We start from the raw sequence: 16,430 nt of genomic DNA, 5'->3' as shown, positions 1-16,430 counted from the left end.
GAAGTTATTTATTACATTGCTCAACATTTTATTATTTGTCGTTAATTAAAACAATGAATTTGTATCCGCTCTTGTTGGACTTCAGCTGCATATTTTCCTCCATGTAATTTTTTTGTTTTTTTTAAGCCATGCCCATTTCCTGGAGAATTGTATTTTGGGATCCAAAAGCATGGCAGTAGTGTCCACTGCTTGTTTTCGTACGACACCTGGGAACTTTTGGCATACTAACTATATCCATACCAGTAAGCATACTCTACGTACAATAGTACGGGTGTTCCAACTGCTCTAGTCTATCAAGGTTTTGATGATAGGTTGTCTAGTTGAATAAGATGTTAGTACTGCAATAACTCAAATAAGTGGAAATGGCTAGGGTACTTGGAGAGGTTCGGGAAACGTCTTAAGATGGATAAGACCGTGAGGTCACTTCTACCCTGTGTCGAAAGTGACTGTGGCCTTTTTGGTGGCCAGGTCATTGATAGTACAGGAACAGTGAAATGAGAGCCTTTCCCGTGTTTGATGGGCCCTTTGTCCCTACCAAACCCTGGTTCTCTCATACATCTTTTTAAAGGATATTTAATGATTTGTCTAGTTTATTTTAGACACTGCAGCACCTGACTGCATATGCTGCCATTGAATGAATAGAACGGGTGGGTGTCCCTATTCAAGCCAATGATGGCATAATGTAGGCTGGTGGCTATTGCGAGTGTACCCATAAGAGCAGGAAGTAAAATACAATGCATTTTGCAAGTATTCATACCCCTTCACTTTTTCCATATCTTAGTTACGTTATAGCCTTATTCTAAAATTGATAACATTTGTGTGTGTGTGAAACAAAGTGAAAACAGGTTTTGAGAAATTTTTGCAAATGTTTAAACAGTGCATGTCAGAGCAAAAACTAAGCCATGAGATCGAAGGAATTGTCCAAAGAGCTCCAAGACAGGGTTTTGTCGAGGCACAGATCCGGGAAAGGTTACCAAAACACTTCTGCAGCATTGAAGGTCCCCAAGAACACAGTGGCCTACGTCATTCTTAAATGGAAACAGTTTGGAACCACCAAGACTCTTCCTAGAGCTTGACCAGTCAACTGCCAGGGTTAGAAGTTTCTGTGTGCTGCTGCATTGTTGCCAAGGCCAGTGTTTCCCATGACTATCTGCAGTCCTGTGTTCAACAGGACAATGCCTTCATTGGACAAATGAAACTGTCCATTCAGCTTTTCCCCCACCTGTGGCAACTGCTGCCTACTAAAGTGTTTTTCTCTCCCAGGTGGTGACAGGTGACAGTGGTGTCACAGACGTGGACCATAAGGCCAAGCTTGTCTACGAGGACGGTAAGGTCTCAATTTTTTTTCTTTTTATACCTTTATCACTCTCTGTATCCTATATTTATTTATATTTATTTATTTATAAATATTTTTATTTATTTATAAATATTTATTTATAAATATTTATTTATACATATTTATTTATAAATATTTATTTATTTATAAATATTTATTTATTTATAAATATTTATTTATTTATAAATATTTATTTATTTATAAATATTTATTTATTTATAAATATTTATTTATTTATAAATATTTATTTATTTATAAATATTTATTTATTTATAAATATTTATTTATTTATAAATATTTATAAATAAATATTTATAAATATACATACACACACACGAACGTACGTAAGTATTCGGCCCCCTTTGAACTTTGCGACCTTTTGCCACATTTCAGGCTTCAAACATAAAGATATAAAACTGTATTTGTTTGTGAAGAATCAACAACAAGTGGGACACAATCATGAAGTGGAACGACATTTATTGGATATTAACTTTTTTAACAAATCAAAAACTGAAAAATTGGGCGTGCAAAATTATTCAGCCCCCTTAAGTTAATACTTTGTAGCCCCACCTTTTGCTGCGATTACAGCTGTAAGTCACTTGGGGTATGTCTCTATCAGTTTTGCATCGAGAGACCATTCCCATTCCTCCTTGCAAAACAGCTCGAGCTCAGTGAGGTTGGATGGAGAGCATTTGTGAACAGCAGTTTTCAGTTCTTTCCACAGATTCTCGATTGGATTCAGGTCTGGACTTTGACTTGGCCATTCTAACACCTGGATATGTTTATTTTTGAACCATTCCATTGTAGATTTTGCTTTATGTTTTGGATCATTGTCTTGTTGGAAGACAAATCTCCATCCCAGTCTCAGGTCTTTTGCAGACTCCATCAGGTTTTTCTTCCAGAATGGTCCTGTATTTGGCTCCATCCATCTTCCCATCATCTTCCCACCATAACCATCTTCCCTGTCCCTGCTGAAGAAAAGCAGGCCCAAACCATGATGCTGCCACCACCATGTTTGTGTTCAGCTGTGTTGCTTTTACGCCAAACATAATGTTTGCATTGTTGCCAAAAAGTTCAATTTTGGTTTCATCTGACCAGAGCACCTTCTTCCACATGTTTGGTGTGTCTCCCAGGTGGCTTGTGGCAAACTTTAAACAACACTTTTTATGGATATCTTTAAGAAATGGCTTTCTTTCTTGCCACTCTTCCATAAAGGCCAGATTTGTGCAATATACGACTGATTGTTGTCCTATGGACAGAGTCTCCCACCTCAGCTGTAGATTTCTGCAGTTCATCCAGAGTGGTCATGGGCCTCTTGGCTGCATCTCTGATCAGTCTTCTCCTTGTATGAGCTGAAAGTTTAGAGGGACGGCCAGGTCTTGGTAGATTTGCAGTGGTCTGATACTCCTTCCATTTCAATATTATCGCTTGCACAGTGCTCCTTGGGATGTTTAAAGCTTGGGAAATCTTTTTGTATCCAAATCCGGCTTTAAACTTCTTCACAACAGTATCTCGGACCTGCCTGGTGTGTTCCTTGTTCTTCATTATGCTCTCTGCGCTTTTAACGGACCTCTGAGACTATCACAGTGCAGGTGCATTTATACAGAAACTTGATTACACACAGATGGATTGTATTTATCATCATTAGTCATTTAGGTCAACATTGGATCATTCAGAGATCCTCACTGAACTTCTGGAGAGTTTGCTGCACTGAAAGTAAAGGGGCTGAATAACTTTGCACGCCCAGTTTTTGATTTGTTAAAAAAGTTTGAAATATCCAATAAATGTCGTTCCACTTCATGATTGTGTCCCACTTGTTGTTGATCCTTCACAAAAAAATACAGTTTTATATCTATGTTTGAAGCCTACACATACACACTGTATATTGCTTGCTTAACAATGATTTGAAAACGGATAAGCAGGAGAGCAATTGGGGGGTGGTGTGTTAGGATTTGCATACCCTGACCGGCATGCCAAATCACGACTACAGCTTTTGCTGGGCAGCCGGCGAACTTACTCATTATGGCACTGTATAAAACTGCATAGGAAATTGGCTTTTGATTAAATAATTAGGGCCGGTAGCTATTTCCTATTAGGGCTCGGGAATATGGCCAAAATATCAATGTTTTAATGTTTGTCGGCCATTTAGCAGTATTTTGTTTCTGAACAATACATTTTCTAAATATGGTTTATGAGTAGTAGGCTTGGGTGGTATTCTGTATATTTGGAAATAGCCACGGGATGACTTTTCAATACCTTTGGAACTATTGCTGACTGTTTTTCAATGCATTTTAATGTTTGTAGCAACTTGAGTAAATACCTGCAGTCAAATTGAGCGGAATGTTAGGTGCTAAAGCAGATCGCATTCATTTCCCCTACCACATTATTTTACATTATGAAGCTTACTGTAGTTCCCCAGAACAGTTGAGCCAGTCAGGTGTTTGTAAATAGCACAATGGGGGAGCGGGAGCTGCTGAGTCCAGCTGTTTGGCATGGGATGTGTTTTATATTGAAAGTCAACTTTTTTTTCCCTTTAATATTGTGATCTGGGACATGCAACTATAGTTTTTCTTCACAGAAAATACAGTAGCGCAACGCATTCGGCAGAAAATGGCTTAATTTTCATCAAATGACAACAGAAATGCAATGCTATTTGGTTGGCAGCCACAAGTAAATAAGCTTACAATGAAAAAGCACATGTTTTTGTAAAAGAAAACTATCATAGAAACTGTATTATATACAGTTCCTAATGTTTTGCTTAAAGTTTATCTTGCATTTTACCGGTGAAAAGTCAGCTGGCTACACTGAGAAGTAGCTACACATCAGTCAGAGCACAGAATGCCCATACATGAACTGTCATCCGAGTGGAATGACACTGAAGCACAACATTACTGTGATGCCGAGCAGGGAGGGAAATCCTGTGAGAAACGCAGAATTCCGCTTTAACTCGACCCGCAGTTTGACCTGCTAGTGGCTGAATTAATAAGGTGATGGGGCATCCTTGCTTCCCCCCCTTCCTGCAACAGTTTTCTCAGAGCAGGCGTCAGACCCGTTGCCCTAGTGACTGGACTTACACATGCTGCTCCAGAGCCAATAGTGTTCTTCCTTCGAACAAGTGTAAAACATCCCTAAAAAACCTTGTTTATTTGTATAATGGATCCCCATTAGTTCCTACCAAGGAAGCAGCTATTCTTCCTAGGGGCTAGCAAAGTTAAGGCAGTTTATACAATTTAAAAAAACATTACATTACATTCACATATTTAACAACACACTGTCTGCCTTAAATCCACCACTACCACATCTACAGTAAAAAAGAATCGGTGTGTATGCGCGTCTGCCTATGTTTGTTGCTTCAGTCCCCGCTGTTCCTTAAGGTGTATTTTTATCAGTTTGAAAAAGTATATATCTGTGAAGAGATGTCTTGTGGTGTATGCGTGGGTGTCCGAGCTGTCTGCCAGTAGTTCAACCAAACAGCTCGGTGCATTCAACATGTCTATACCTCGCACAAATACAAGTAGTGATGAAGTCTATCTCTCCTATACTTTGAGCCAGAGTCCTGTTCTGAGCCAATTGACATTTTCTTAAGTCCTTTTTTGTGGCATCTGACTGAACAGTAGTCTAGGTGAGACAAAACTAGGGCTTGTAGGACCAGCCTTGTTGATAGTGCTGTTAAGAAGGTAGAGCAACGGGACTTCTCCCCATCTTAACTACTTTTGTATAAATGTGTTTTGACCTTGACAGTTTACAATACAGGGTTTTGTCACCTTAACTTGCTCAATTTCCACGATTTATTACAATATTTAGTTGATGTTTGGAGTTTAGTGTAGGGTTTGTCCCAAATCCAATACGTTTAGTTTAAGACATTCAGGACTAACTTATTTCTTGCCACCTGCTCTGAAACTAACTGCAGCTCTTTAAGTGTTTTATTCACTGTAGTAGCTGACATGTATAGTCTTGAGTCATCTGCATACATGGACACACTGGCTTTACTCAAAGCAAACAAAACAACCCCCACAATCTTTTTATCATCAATTTCTCTCAGCCAATCAGTCATTTGTGTAAGTGCTGTGCAAATGAAAAAGTTATTTAAGTAGTTAGCATTATCAGTTGGTTTTGTAATGAATGAGCCATCTGATTCAACGAATGATGGAACAGAGTTTGCCTTTTTCCCCGAAATTTAATTTAAGGTGATCCAAAGCTTTTTACTGTCATTCTTTGTCATTTATCTTTGTTTCATAGTGTATTATCAATTTGCATGAAGTTTCTGCCCATTCCTTTTGCCTCATCCCTCTCAACCTTAACATTCTTCTGTTCCTCATCAATCCACAAGGATATCTGTTTTTATAGTCATTTTCTTAATGGGTGCATGCTTATTAATAACTGGAATAAGCAATTTCATAAATGTGTTAAGTGCAGTGTGTTTGTTCCTCATTACCCACCACAGACCAACAAATATTCTTTACATCAACAACATAGGAATTACTACAACACTTCTATGACCTCTTATACACTATTAGGCCCAGCCTTCGTAACTTTGCTTTTCCTAGATATGGCTACTATATATTATGATCACTACAGCCAATGGATCTAGATACTGCTTTCAATCACATTTCTGTCGTATTAGTAAAGATGTGATCAATTCATGTTGATGATTTCGTTCCTGTGCTGTTTGTAACTACCCTGGTAGGTTGACTGATAACTTGAACCAGGTTGCAGGCACTGGTTACAGTTTGAAGCTTTTTCTTGAGCGGGCAGCTTAATGAAAGCCAGTCAATATTTAAATCACCCCCTGAAAGTTTACCCCTCTGTTGATATTACATACATTATCAAGCATTTCACACATGTTATCCATATACTGACTGTTAGCACTTGGTGGTCTATAGCAGTTTCCCACCAGAATGGGTTTTGGGTGAGGCAGATTAACCTGTAGCCATATTATATCAACAGTATTTAACATGAAATCCTCTTATCTTTACAGGAATGTGGTTCTGAATAGAAACAGAACTACAACCTCCACCATTGGCATTTCTATATTTTCTGTAAATGTTATAACCTTGTATTGCTACCACTGCATCATCAAAGGTATTATCTTTAGTGAGTTTCAGAGACAGTCAGAATATGAATTTTATCTGTTACTAGTAAATTATTAAGCTACATGTTTAACGCGGACTGTTTTGAGTGCTTTTCTTCTGGGATGCTTGATTTATTTTCATTGCTTTACTGGGAAGCTTAGCAGAAGTAGATATGTTATTTGTTAGTGCAGGGTGAGCTGCTCAGTGTACTTCCTCATAGGGCACACCAGCTTAGTGCTAACAGTATAAATCTGGTTTATAGGTACATGATTACTGCATACAATAGCTGTAGGATCAGCAGAGGCATTCAGTACAGGTAAAGGGACATACATGTTGGTTACCTACATTGTCCAGCAACACCTCTGGTATAATGTACAATTGCTGAAGCATTATGACAACTCAGCGTCACAATGGTAGGGGTTACCTGCGCTGGGCTTGAGTCATTGATAAGTCATTGTCTCAATGCAGCCTTATAATGCTGTGAAAGGAGCCAGGAACCCAAATTATTTGGGTGGATCCCATCCGTGTAAAAGCGTGTTTTGTTTCCAAAAGGAATTGAAATTGTCAACAAAAGTTTCGCCCATTGCGCTGCAATAATCACTTAGCCAGTTGTGAAGAGAGAATCCTTCAGTTGTGAAGAGAGAATGGTGCTGACCCCTAGAGGGGTCAGCGCCAGATATGATGATCATCTTCTGTTGCCACTCAAAGGTCCCAGTTACATCACAAATGGTCCTTTTTGTTCTAATGTTCTTTATTTATCCATAAAAACTCAGTTTAGCTGGCGCGCTTCAGTCAATAATCCATACAAATCCCAAACGTTACTAATAAACGTATCCAAACAAGTCAAACAACGTTTATAATCAAACCTTAGGTATCCTAATACGCAAATAAACTATACAATTTAAGGCGGAGAATAGTATGTTCATTAACGGAGATAAATAAGAAGGAACGCGCTTTCCTCCACACGCTTGGAAACACGACAGCCAAAATGGGAGCCACCTAGAAAAACTACAATTTCTGGGTCATTTTTTCCCAAAACCAGCCTGAAACTCTTTCTAAAGACTTGACATCTAGTGGTAGCCCTAGGAACTGCAATTTGGGAGGACTTGGGCTTATATTATAGTACTAGCTGTTGAAATCAGTGTTATGCTGAATGTTTTTTTTGGGGGGGGGGGGTGGTTTGTCCTCGGGGTTTCGCCTGCCATATCAGTTCTATTTAATCTCAGACATAATTGTAACAGTTTTAGAAAATGTGGAGTTTTCTATCCAAATCTGCCAATTATATGCATATCCTAGCTTCTGGGCCTGAGAAACAGGCAGGTTACTTTGGGCCCGCTTTTCATCCGGACGTGAAAATACTGCCCCCTATCCCAACAGTTTTTAACATAAATATATAACTTTGGCCAACATATTCATTTTAATGACATCAACTGTTTCAAACTTGCCAAATCGAGGGATAGAAAATAGTTAACCAATTACTATGATGTATCGTCCCTTAGGATCAGCAATTACCTCAGAAGATACAAAGGGGTTAGATTTATCATCCAAAATTTCAGCACCTCTTGATTTACTATGCAAGTTGAACAGTTTACCAACCCAGTCCCTGCAAATCAGAAAGTGCTCACTAGTCCTCAAGTGAGTATCTTGTATAAATGCCAGATTCGCCTTCAAACCCTTTAAATGTGTCATCACCTGCTTACGTTTCACAGGGTTGTTAGCCCCTTTGATGTTTCACGAAATATACTTGATGGTATTATTCCGGGAACCCTGAGCACTCCCGTTTTATACAATCCTTTCATTAGAGTGGAAAAGCAATGAATACCCAAAAACCCCGGGATAACTTGTCTCAGAGTAATAATGTATTTGGAAAAGGTATAGGGGGAAAAACACTGAAAAGACAATGGCATTAGAACTGAACAATTCAACCTCCTGCCCCTCACCCCAGACAATACCTTCCCAAAAGAGGTACAAGCCTAAATAGAACATGTTTTCTCATTTTGAGAGTGCGGCGTTAAACCCACAGTCCCGCACTTTAAAGTGGGGAAGAAGCTCCCTTGTCCGAGATTCTCCATCTTCTCATGGAAAAAGTGCACTCAAATATCAGGGGGCCTCTCACCGTCCCAGGGCTTGGATGCAGTGACCGGTGGGCACAATCAATCAGGGGTGTCTCGTACATGGCAAGAACATCCTTCAGCAGCCCAGTGACTAAATCCGTGGCGGCGCAAGGCATTTCTGTGATTTTTTTTTTGTTGGTTTGTTGTTGTAAATGTTAACGCAAAATTGGGATGTTAACATCCCTAGTGACTGTTACCTGTGTAAATGTGCTCTAGCGGACCTGTGTATTTGCTTTAGGGAAGAATCACATCAAGCAGCCTGTCGAGATCCCCCGCCTCTTGAGTTTTTAGCTCAACTGTGCTGTCAAAGCGAACAGGCCCTGAATGTCAACTAATTCAAATGCGAATATGTACTTTTCACCCAACTAAATTTAAGAGAAAGGGGCTTTTTTTTTTGTTTAGTTCCCTCACCTCTCTGGTCTGTTCCATTTCTCTGGCCATCTCTCCCCCTTTTCTGTGGTATGATTAATGTCTCTCTGATGTAATAAAGCTGTCAAGTGGTTCTGTAAAGTGTCTCGACGGTGGCTTTGTGAATGACTGGTTTTTGTCTTGTCCCTCCGCTCTACAGCGTCCTCTGATGAAGACAAGGCTTCAGGCGATGAAGGTCTTCCAGACGAAGATTCTGATGTAAGTGGTACTGAGACAAAGGGGCTGTGGGTGGGAAGGAATGCAGATGGGTTGTGAAACGCCTACTCAAGTTTATATGGCAGTGTTGTAAAGCAGGCTTTTGCTCTTGAACAAACACATTCTCACAGATCATTGTTTTATTGTTAGTTTGACTTGTTTGACTTGTGAACTGCGGTCTTTTACTGAGTTGTTGGGTTGACCTGGGAATTTGTCTGTGCAGAACTGGGAGGAGGATGGCATAGAGGATGAGACTATGGAAGACGAGCATAGAGAAGAGACGGAGGAAGGCATGAGGACGGAATCCAAAGCTAACGGTGATTCCGACATGGAACCGGGAAACGAGAGCGAGGAAGAGTGATGCTCTTCAAAGGAAACAATCTCAAAATGAACACACAAAAATGGACCTGAGATTGATGTACTTTTATTTTCATGCTTTGTTTTTATTGTATCAGATCATAAATGGTTCCACCAAAAAAATGGACAGGCAGTGGGTGCGTGTGACCGGCTGTGAACGAGGGCTATTCTTTTCCCAGGACAGCCAACAAAGGCGGGAACGTGTTATCCCCACAACCAAGCTGAAAACCAAGACCCATGCTTCTGTACCAATCTCCTCCTTTCTCCACTTTGTCTGTGGTTCTGGGTGTAAATCAAGTGTGACCCCCCCCACTGCTTATTCCAGAGAAATGGTGGCCTTGTTGCCTGACATGGGATGCATCCAAATGGCTCCATATTCCCTACATACAGTTGATGTCGGAAGTTTACATACACTTAGGTTGGAGTCATTAACTTGTTTTTCAACCACTCCACAAATTTCTTGTTAACCTGTCTAGGACTGTCCGGAACCCCTCGGCAACAGCCAATGAAATTGCAGGGCGCCAAATACAAATCTCATAAATACAAGTATTAGGCACCATTTTAAAGATAAAATTCTCGTTAATCCAGCCAGTGTCTGATTTCAAAAATGCTTTACAGCGAAAGCTCCACAAACGATTGTTAGGTCACCACCAACTCACAGAAAAACCCAGCCATTTTTCCAGCCAAAGAGGAGTCACAAAAAGAGATGGCAATTAATCACTAACCTTTGGTCTTCATCAGACGACAGTCATAGGAATTCATGTTACACAATACATGTATGTTTTGTTCGGTAAAGTTCATATTTATATCCAAAAATCTTAATTTACATTGGCGTGTTACGTTCAGTAGTTCCAAAACATGCAGTGATATTGCAGAGAGCCACATGAATTCACAGAAATACTAATCAAAAATGTCGATGAAGATAAACATTTTAGACATGGAAATATAGATACACTTCTCCTTAATGCAACCGCTGTGTTTGATTTTAATAAAACTTTACGGTAAAAGCATAATCTGAGAACGGTGCTCAGAGCCCAAACCAGCCAGAGAAATATCCGCCATGTTTGGTAGTCAACATTATTCATAAACAGTATTATAAATATTCACTTACCTTTGATCTTCATCAGAATGCACTCCCAGGATCGCAGTTCCACAATTAAATGCTTGTTTTGTTCGATAATGTCCATTTATGTCCAATAGCTTCTTTTGTTAGGTCGTTTGGTAAACAAATCTAAATGCGCGATCTGGTCCTTTCGGACGACACTTTCAAAAGGTTATATTACAGGTCGAAGGAACTTGTCAAACTAAGTATAGAATCAATCTTTAGGATGTTTTTATCATAAAAGTTCAATAATGTTCCAACCGGAGAATTCTTCTCTCTGTAGAGAAGCAATGGAACGACAGCTACCTCGCAAGTGAAAGCGCGTGACCACTGACCCAAAGAGCTCCCATCCGGCTCCACATCACCGTAGAATCCTCATTCAAGTTTCTGAAGACGGTTGACATCTAGTGGAATCCTTAGGAAGTGCAACAACCTGTGTATTTTAATAGGGGTGAGTTCAAAATCTACAAACCTCAGATTTCCCACTTCCTGTTTGGATTTTTTTCTCAGGTTTTTGCCTGCCATATGAGTTCTGTTATACTCACAGACATAATTCAAACAGTTTTAGAAACTTTGGTGTTTTCTATTCAATAATAATGTTAGCATCTGGGACTGAGTAGGAGGCAGTTCACTCTGGGCACGCTATTCATCCAAAAGTGAAAATGCTGCCCCCTATCCCAAAGAAGTTAACAAACGATAGTTTTGGGAAGTCGGTTAGGACATCTTCTTTGTGCACGACACAAGTCATTTTCCCAACAATTGTTTACAGACAGATTATTTCACTTATAATTCACTGTATCACAATTCCAGTGGGTCAGAAGTTTACATACACTAAGTTGACTGCCTTTAAACAGCTTGGAAAATTCCAGAAAATTATGTCATGGCTTTAGAAGCTTCTGATGGGCTAATTGACATCATTTGAATCAATTGGAGGTGTACCTGTGGATGTATTTCAAGGCCTACCTTCAAACTCAGTGCCTCGTTGCTCGACATCATGGGAAAATCTTTCTGAATGGCCGCTCAGCAAGGAAGAAGCCACTGCTGAAATGTCTTCTGGTTTGATGAAACAAAAATAGAACTGTGTGGCCATAATGACCATTGTTATGTTTGGAGGAAAAAGGGGAGGAAAAGGGAAAACAATCCCAACCGTGAAGCACAGGGGTGGCAGGATCATGTTGTGGGGGTGCTTTGCTGCAGGAGGGACTGGTGTTCACAAAATAGATGGCTTCATGAGGAAGGAAAATTATGTGGCAATATTGAAGCAACATCTCAAGACATCAGTCAGGAAGTTAAAGCTTGGTCGCAAATGGGTCTTCCAAATGGACAATGACCCCAAGCATACTTCCAAAGTTGTAGCAAAATGGCTTACGGACAACAAAGTCAAGGTATGGGAGTGGCCATCACAAAGCCCTGACTTCAACCTTATAGAGAATTTGTGGGCAGAACTGAAAGTGTGTGCGAGCAAGGAGGCCTACAAACCTAACTCCGTAACACCAGCTCAGCTCTGTCAGGATGAATGGGCCAAAATGCACCCAACTTTTTGTGGGAAGCTTGTGGAAGGCTACCAAATACTAATTGAGTGTATGTATTCTTCTGACCCACTGGGGAATGTGATGAAAGAAATAAAAGCTGAAATAAATCACTACTATTATTCTGACATTTCACTTAAAATAAAGTGGTGATCCTAACTGACCTAAAACAGGGAATTTTTATTTTTATTAAATGTCAGGAACTGTGAAAAATTGAGTTGAAATACACTTTGGCCAAATATATTTGTACTTCTGACTTAAACTGTAGCTCACTACTTCATCTGGCCCGTAGTGCTCAGGTCGAAATTAGTGAACTATATACGGTGCCATTTTGGATGCAACCATGACTAATAGATAATGTCCCCTTGCAATGTAAATCTGTATGAAAGCTGCAGTGTTTGTAGGCGTCCCCTGCTACCCACGAGAATCCTTGAATTAAGTTCAGTCTCTAACTGAGCCATTTTTCTCCCAACCCTCTTCTGTTTGTCCTTCACTCCTTTTGTCCAATGAGTTTTTCAGGGCATGGAGATCATTCCACGGCCTAAAATCATAGCTTGAGGGGTGACCAGAGAAAATAATTAACTTTGCTCGATTAGGTGAATTAATGGGTTTTCAAAATGGTTGCAGCTCCATTTTGTTCATTTACACATCGGTCAACAAATTTGATTGAAAATCACTCTCCTTGTACTCAGCTGTTGTTTGCTACTTTACTTTTTCTTGAGAGGAAAATACAACTGACTGAATGTTCCTTGACATAGTTTTGCACTTTGTGGGCAGACTAAAAGTTGAATTGATATAAATTATGCTCTTGGGACCTCCTATTTACAGATTATTCAAAAAATGCAACCACGGGTTAGTTGTACAATAGAAACAACCTTGACGGGGGTACTATTTGGGGCTGAGATGAGGAGGGTTGCACATGGGTATAAGGACAAACATTAGTCATCTACAGAGCAGGTAACCTAAAGCAAGATTTAAGAATACTCCATTAGGACAGAAGGTGGAAAACTACAACAGTTGAATCTACTAAAAGACGGGAAAGTTTAAATCTCTTCACACTTTACAATGTAGGATAATCTGATGAAAGGCACCGAAAAATAGAACTAACAAAATATTCAAGATAGAGCCTGCAGGGCATTACTGTCAATAGCAATGTTTCCATGCAAGTAAAACAATACCGTATTTAAAACAAAAACGAAATCATGACAGCTGTAATGTAAAGTGTTTTTGTACAATTTTATAAATGCTGACAGATCATTTGTCTGACTTGGTTGGATCTTTTTGTGTTAGTAAAATGTAATTATGCGAGAAGTGTTGGTGGAAATGCCTATGTGCAGATATTGATAACCATATCGACATAAACTTGGAGTCATGTTATTACAAGCGAGTTTATTAACAAGAGCATCAGCGACGTTGTACCCACAGCAACTATTAAAACATTACCAATCCAGAAACCGTGGATCGATGGCAGCATTTGCGCGAAACTAAAAGCGCAAACCACTGCTTTTAACCAGGGCAAGGTGACTGGAAACATGACCGTATACAAACAGTGTAGCTATTCCCTCCGCAAGGCAATCAAACAAGCTAAGCGTCAGTATAGAGACAAAGTAGAGTCGCAATTCAACGGCTCAGACACGAGGGATATGTGGCAGGGTCTACATCAATCACGGATTACAAAAAGAAAACCAGCCCCGTCGCGTACCAGGATGTCTTGCTCCCAGACAGAGACTAAACAACTTCTTTGCTCGCTTTGAGGACAATGCAGTGCCACTGACACAGCCCGCTACCAAAACTTGTGGACTCTGCTTCACTGCAGCCGACGTGAGTAAAACATTTAAAAGTGCAGCCGCGTCCTCAGAGCATGCACAGAGCAGCTGGCTGGTGTGTTTATGCACATATTCAATCAATCCTTATCCTAGTCTGCTGTTCCCACATGCTTCAAGAGGGCCACCATTGTTCCTGTTCCCAAGAAAGCTAAGGTAACTGATCTAAAACGACTACCGCTGCAATTTGCTTACCACTCCACAGACGAAGCAACCACACTGCCCTAACCCATCTGGACAAGAGGAATACCTATGTGAGAATGCTGTTCATATACAGCTCAGCATTTAACACCATAGTACCCTCCAAACTCTTCATCAAGCTCGAGACCCTGGGTCTCGACCCGGCCCTGTGCAACTGGGTGTTAACTCGAAACGACAAGGTTCCAGTTTAACAAAGTTTACTATACTGTATGAACACACTCAAAGGTAGCAATTACACTCAAGGCTAGGTCCATCAACAACAAGACTCCCTGCGCAGGCACACTCTTGACTGCTTGATAGCCCCGTAATAACAGAAATATAGGGATACTTAAAACATGAACTTAACACTGGGTACTGGACTTCCTGATGGGCCTCCCCCAGGTGGTAAGGGTAGGTAACATCTCCACCCCGCTGATCCTCAACACTGGGGCCCTGTGTGTTCTGAGCCCTCTCCTGTACTCCCTGTTCACCCACGACTGCGTGGCCATGTACGCCTCCAGCTTAATCATCAAGTTTGCAGACGACACTACAGTGGTAGGCTTGATTACCAACAACGACGAGACAGCCTACAGGGAGGAGGTGAGGGCCCTCGGAGTGTGGTGTCAGGAAAATAACCTCCCACTCAACGTCAACAAAACAAAGGAGATGATCGTGGACTTCAGGAAACAGCAGAGGGAGCACCCCCCTATCCACATTGATGGGACAGTAGTGGAGAGAGTAGTAAGTTCCTCGGCGTACACATCACGGACAAACTGAATTGGTCCACCCACACAGACAGCGTGGTGAAGAAGGCGCAGCAGCGCCTCTTCAACCTCCAGGAGGCTGAAGAAATTTGGCTTGTCACCAAAAGCACTCACAAACTTCTACAGATGCACAATCGAGAGCATCCTGTCGGGCTGTATCACCGCCTGGTATGTCAACTGCTCCGCCCACAACCGTAAGGCTCTCCAGAGGGTAGTGAGGTCTGCACAACGCATCACCGGGGGCAAACTACCTGCCCTCTAGGACACCTACACCACCCGATGTCACAGGATGGCTGTAAAGATCATCAAAGACAACAACCACCTGAGCCACTGCCTGTTCACCCCGCTATCATCCAGAAGGCAGGTCAATACCGGTGCTTCAAAGCAGGGACCAAGAGACTGAAAAACAGCTTCTATCTCAAGACCATCAGACTGTTAAACAGCCACCACTAACATTGAGTGGCTGCTGCCAACACACTGACTCAACTCCAGCCACTTTAATAATGGAAACATTTTTACATCAATTTATCACTAACCACTTTAAACAATGCCACTTAATATAATGTTTACATACCCCACATTACTCATCTCATATGTATATACTGTACTCTATATCATGTACTGCATCTTGCCTATGCCTTTCTGTACCATCACTCATTCATATATTTTTACGTACATATTCTTCTTCCCTTTACACTTGTGTGTATAAGGTAGCTGTTGTGAAATTGTTAGGTTAGATTACTCGTTGGTTAAGCTAGTCTAGCCTGCTTTAAGAACAACTAGCGAACTAACCAAAAAATACAGTGGGTGGTCCGCCCAGTTCTAACTAGGGTATTTAGACACTTTTCCGGAACTAGAAGCACATGCATTTCGCTACACTCGCATTAACATCTGCTAACCATGTGTATGTGACAAATACATGTTGATTTGATTTACATGGTGTGTAGTCCTCCCACTATGACTTGGAAAATTGTACAGTTTATTAGGCTACAGATGAAATAAGTTATCATGAATTTCAGACTGGTGAAAGTGCGCACTGATCTGATCTTGGTGCTCCTTTCCAATAAATATTGAGGGTCTTATTCTGTTGTCATGATTGATGCTTGACTGCTGTTTTATTTATCAATCTCATGTAGACCAGCCTACCCGCACTATATCTGCCAGCTGTTTGCTAGAGTGTCCATGCCAAGACCAGAGTGGGCACATTTGCTATTTAATACAAGTTTTTGACTAATTGGTGGAGTTGAAGATTAGTTGGAAATGCATTGAACTTCAGATTGGATTCAGTATATGGAAAACTTGTGTGCACTACATTGCACACAGATTTTTTTAAATTTATTTTTTATCTGCATCGAGTCCGTTTGGTGGTAAAAGGTGCCTATTTTCTTTATGTAGATTTTTGAATATTTGCATAGAAATCTCTTGCCAGTTGGATGGAAACCTAGCTCCGATTTCTCGAGCGTTCATACCACAAGGCTGAAAAGCACGTTGGCTATTAGACCTGGGAGTCTCAAGTGGGGATTCAACTC

At 40.6% G+C, this 16,430-nt stretch overlaps 1 protein-coding gene and 1 non-coding gene across 2 annotated transcripts in view; both read left to right on the top strand.

Annotated features, from left to right (window-relative positions):
• The window catches only part of LOC110505246 (WD repeat-containing protein 43), a 44,697-nt gene extending 31,306 nt beyond the window's left edge, over positions 1 to 13,391 (top strand). The window contains exons 15-17 of the mRNA XM_021584350.3: positions 1,264 to 1,327; positions 9,091 to 9,149; positions 9,370 to 13,391. Coding sequence (XP_021440025.1) covers positions 1,264 to 1,327; positions 9,091 to 9,149; positions 9,370 to 9,507 — 261 coding nt within the window. The 3' untranslated portion in view covers positions 9,508 to 13,391. The remainder of the gene's footprint in view (positions 1 to 1,263; positions 1,328 to 9,090; positions 9,150 to 9,369) is intronic.
• Positions 430 to 557, top strand: LOC118944378 (small nucleolar RNA SNORA71). The gene has a single exon (XR_005039604.1). It is a non-coding gene; the product is annotated as a small nucleolar RNA SNORA71 (small nucleolar RNA).
• Positions 13,392 to 16,430: the final 3,039 nt, after the last annotated feature.

The sequence above is a fragment of the Oncorhynchus mykiss genome, chromosome 25 (assembly GCF_057628025.1).
Source record: "Oncorhynchus mykiss isolate SJ-2025 chromosome 25, ASM5762802v1, whole genome shotgun sequence".
NCBI lineage: Eukaryota > Metazoa > Chordata > Actinopteri > Salmoniformes > Salmonidae > Oncorhynchus > Oncorhynchus mykiss.
Note: the sequence above shows the minus strand (reverse complement) of the source record. Positions and strands in the feature narration are given on the sequence as shown.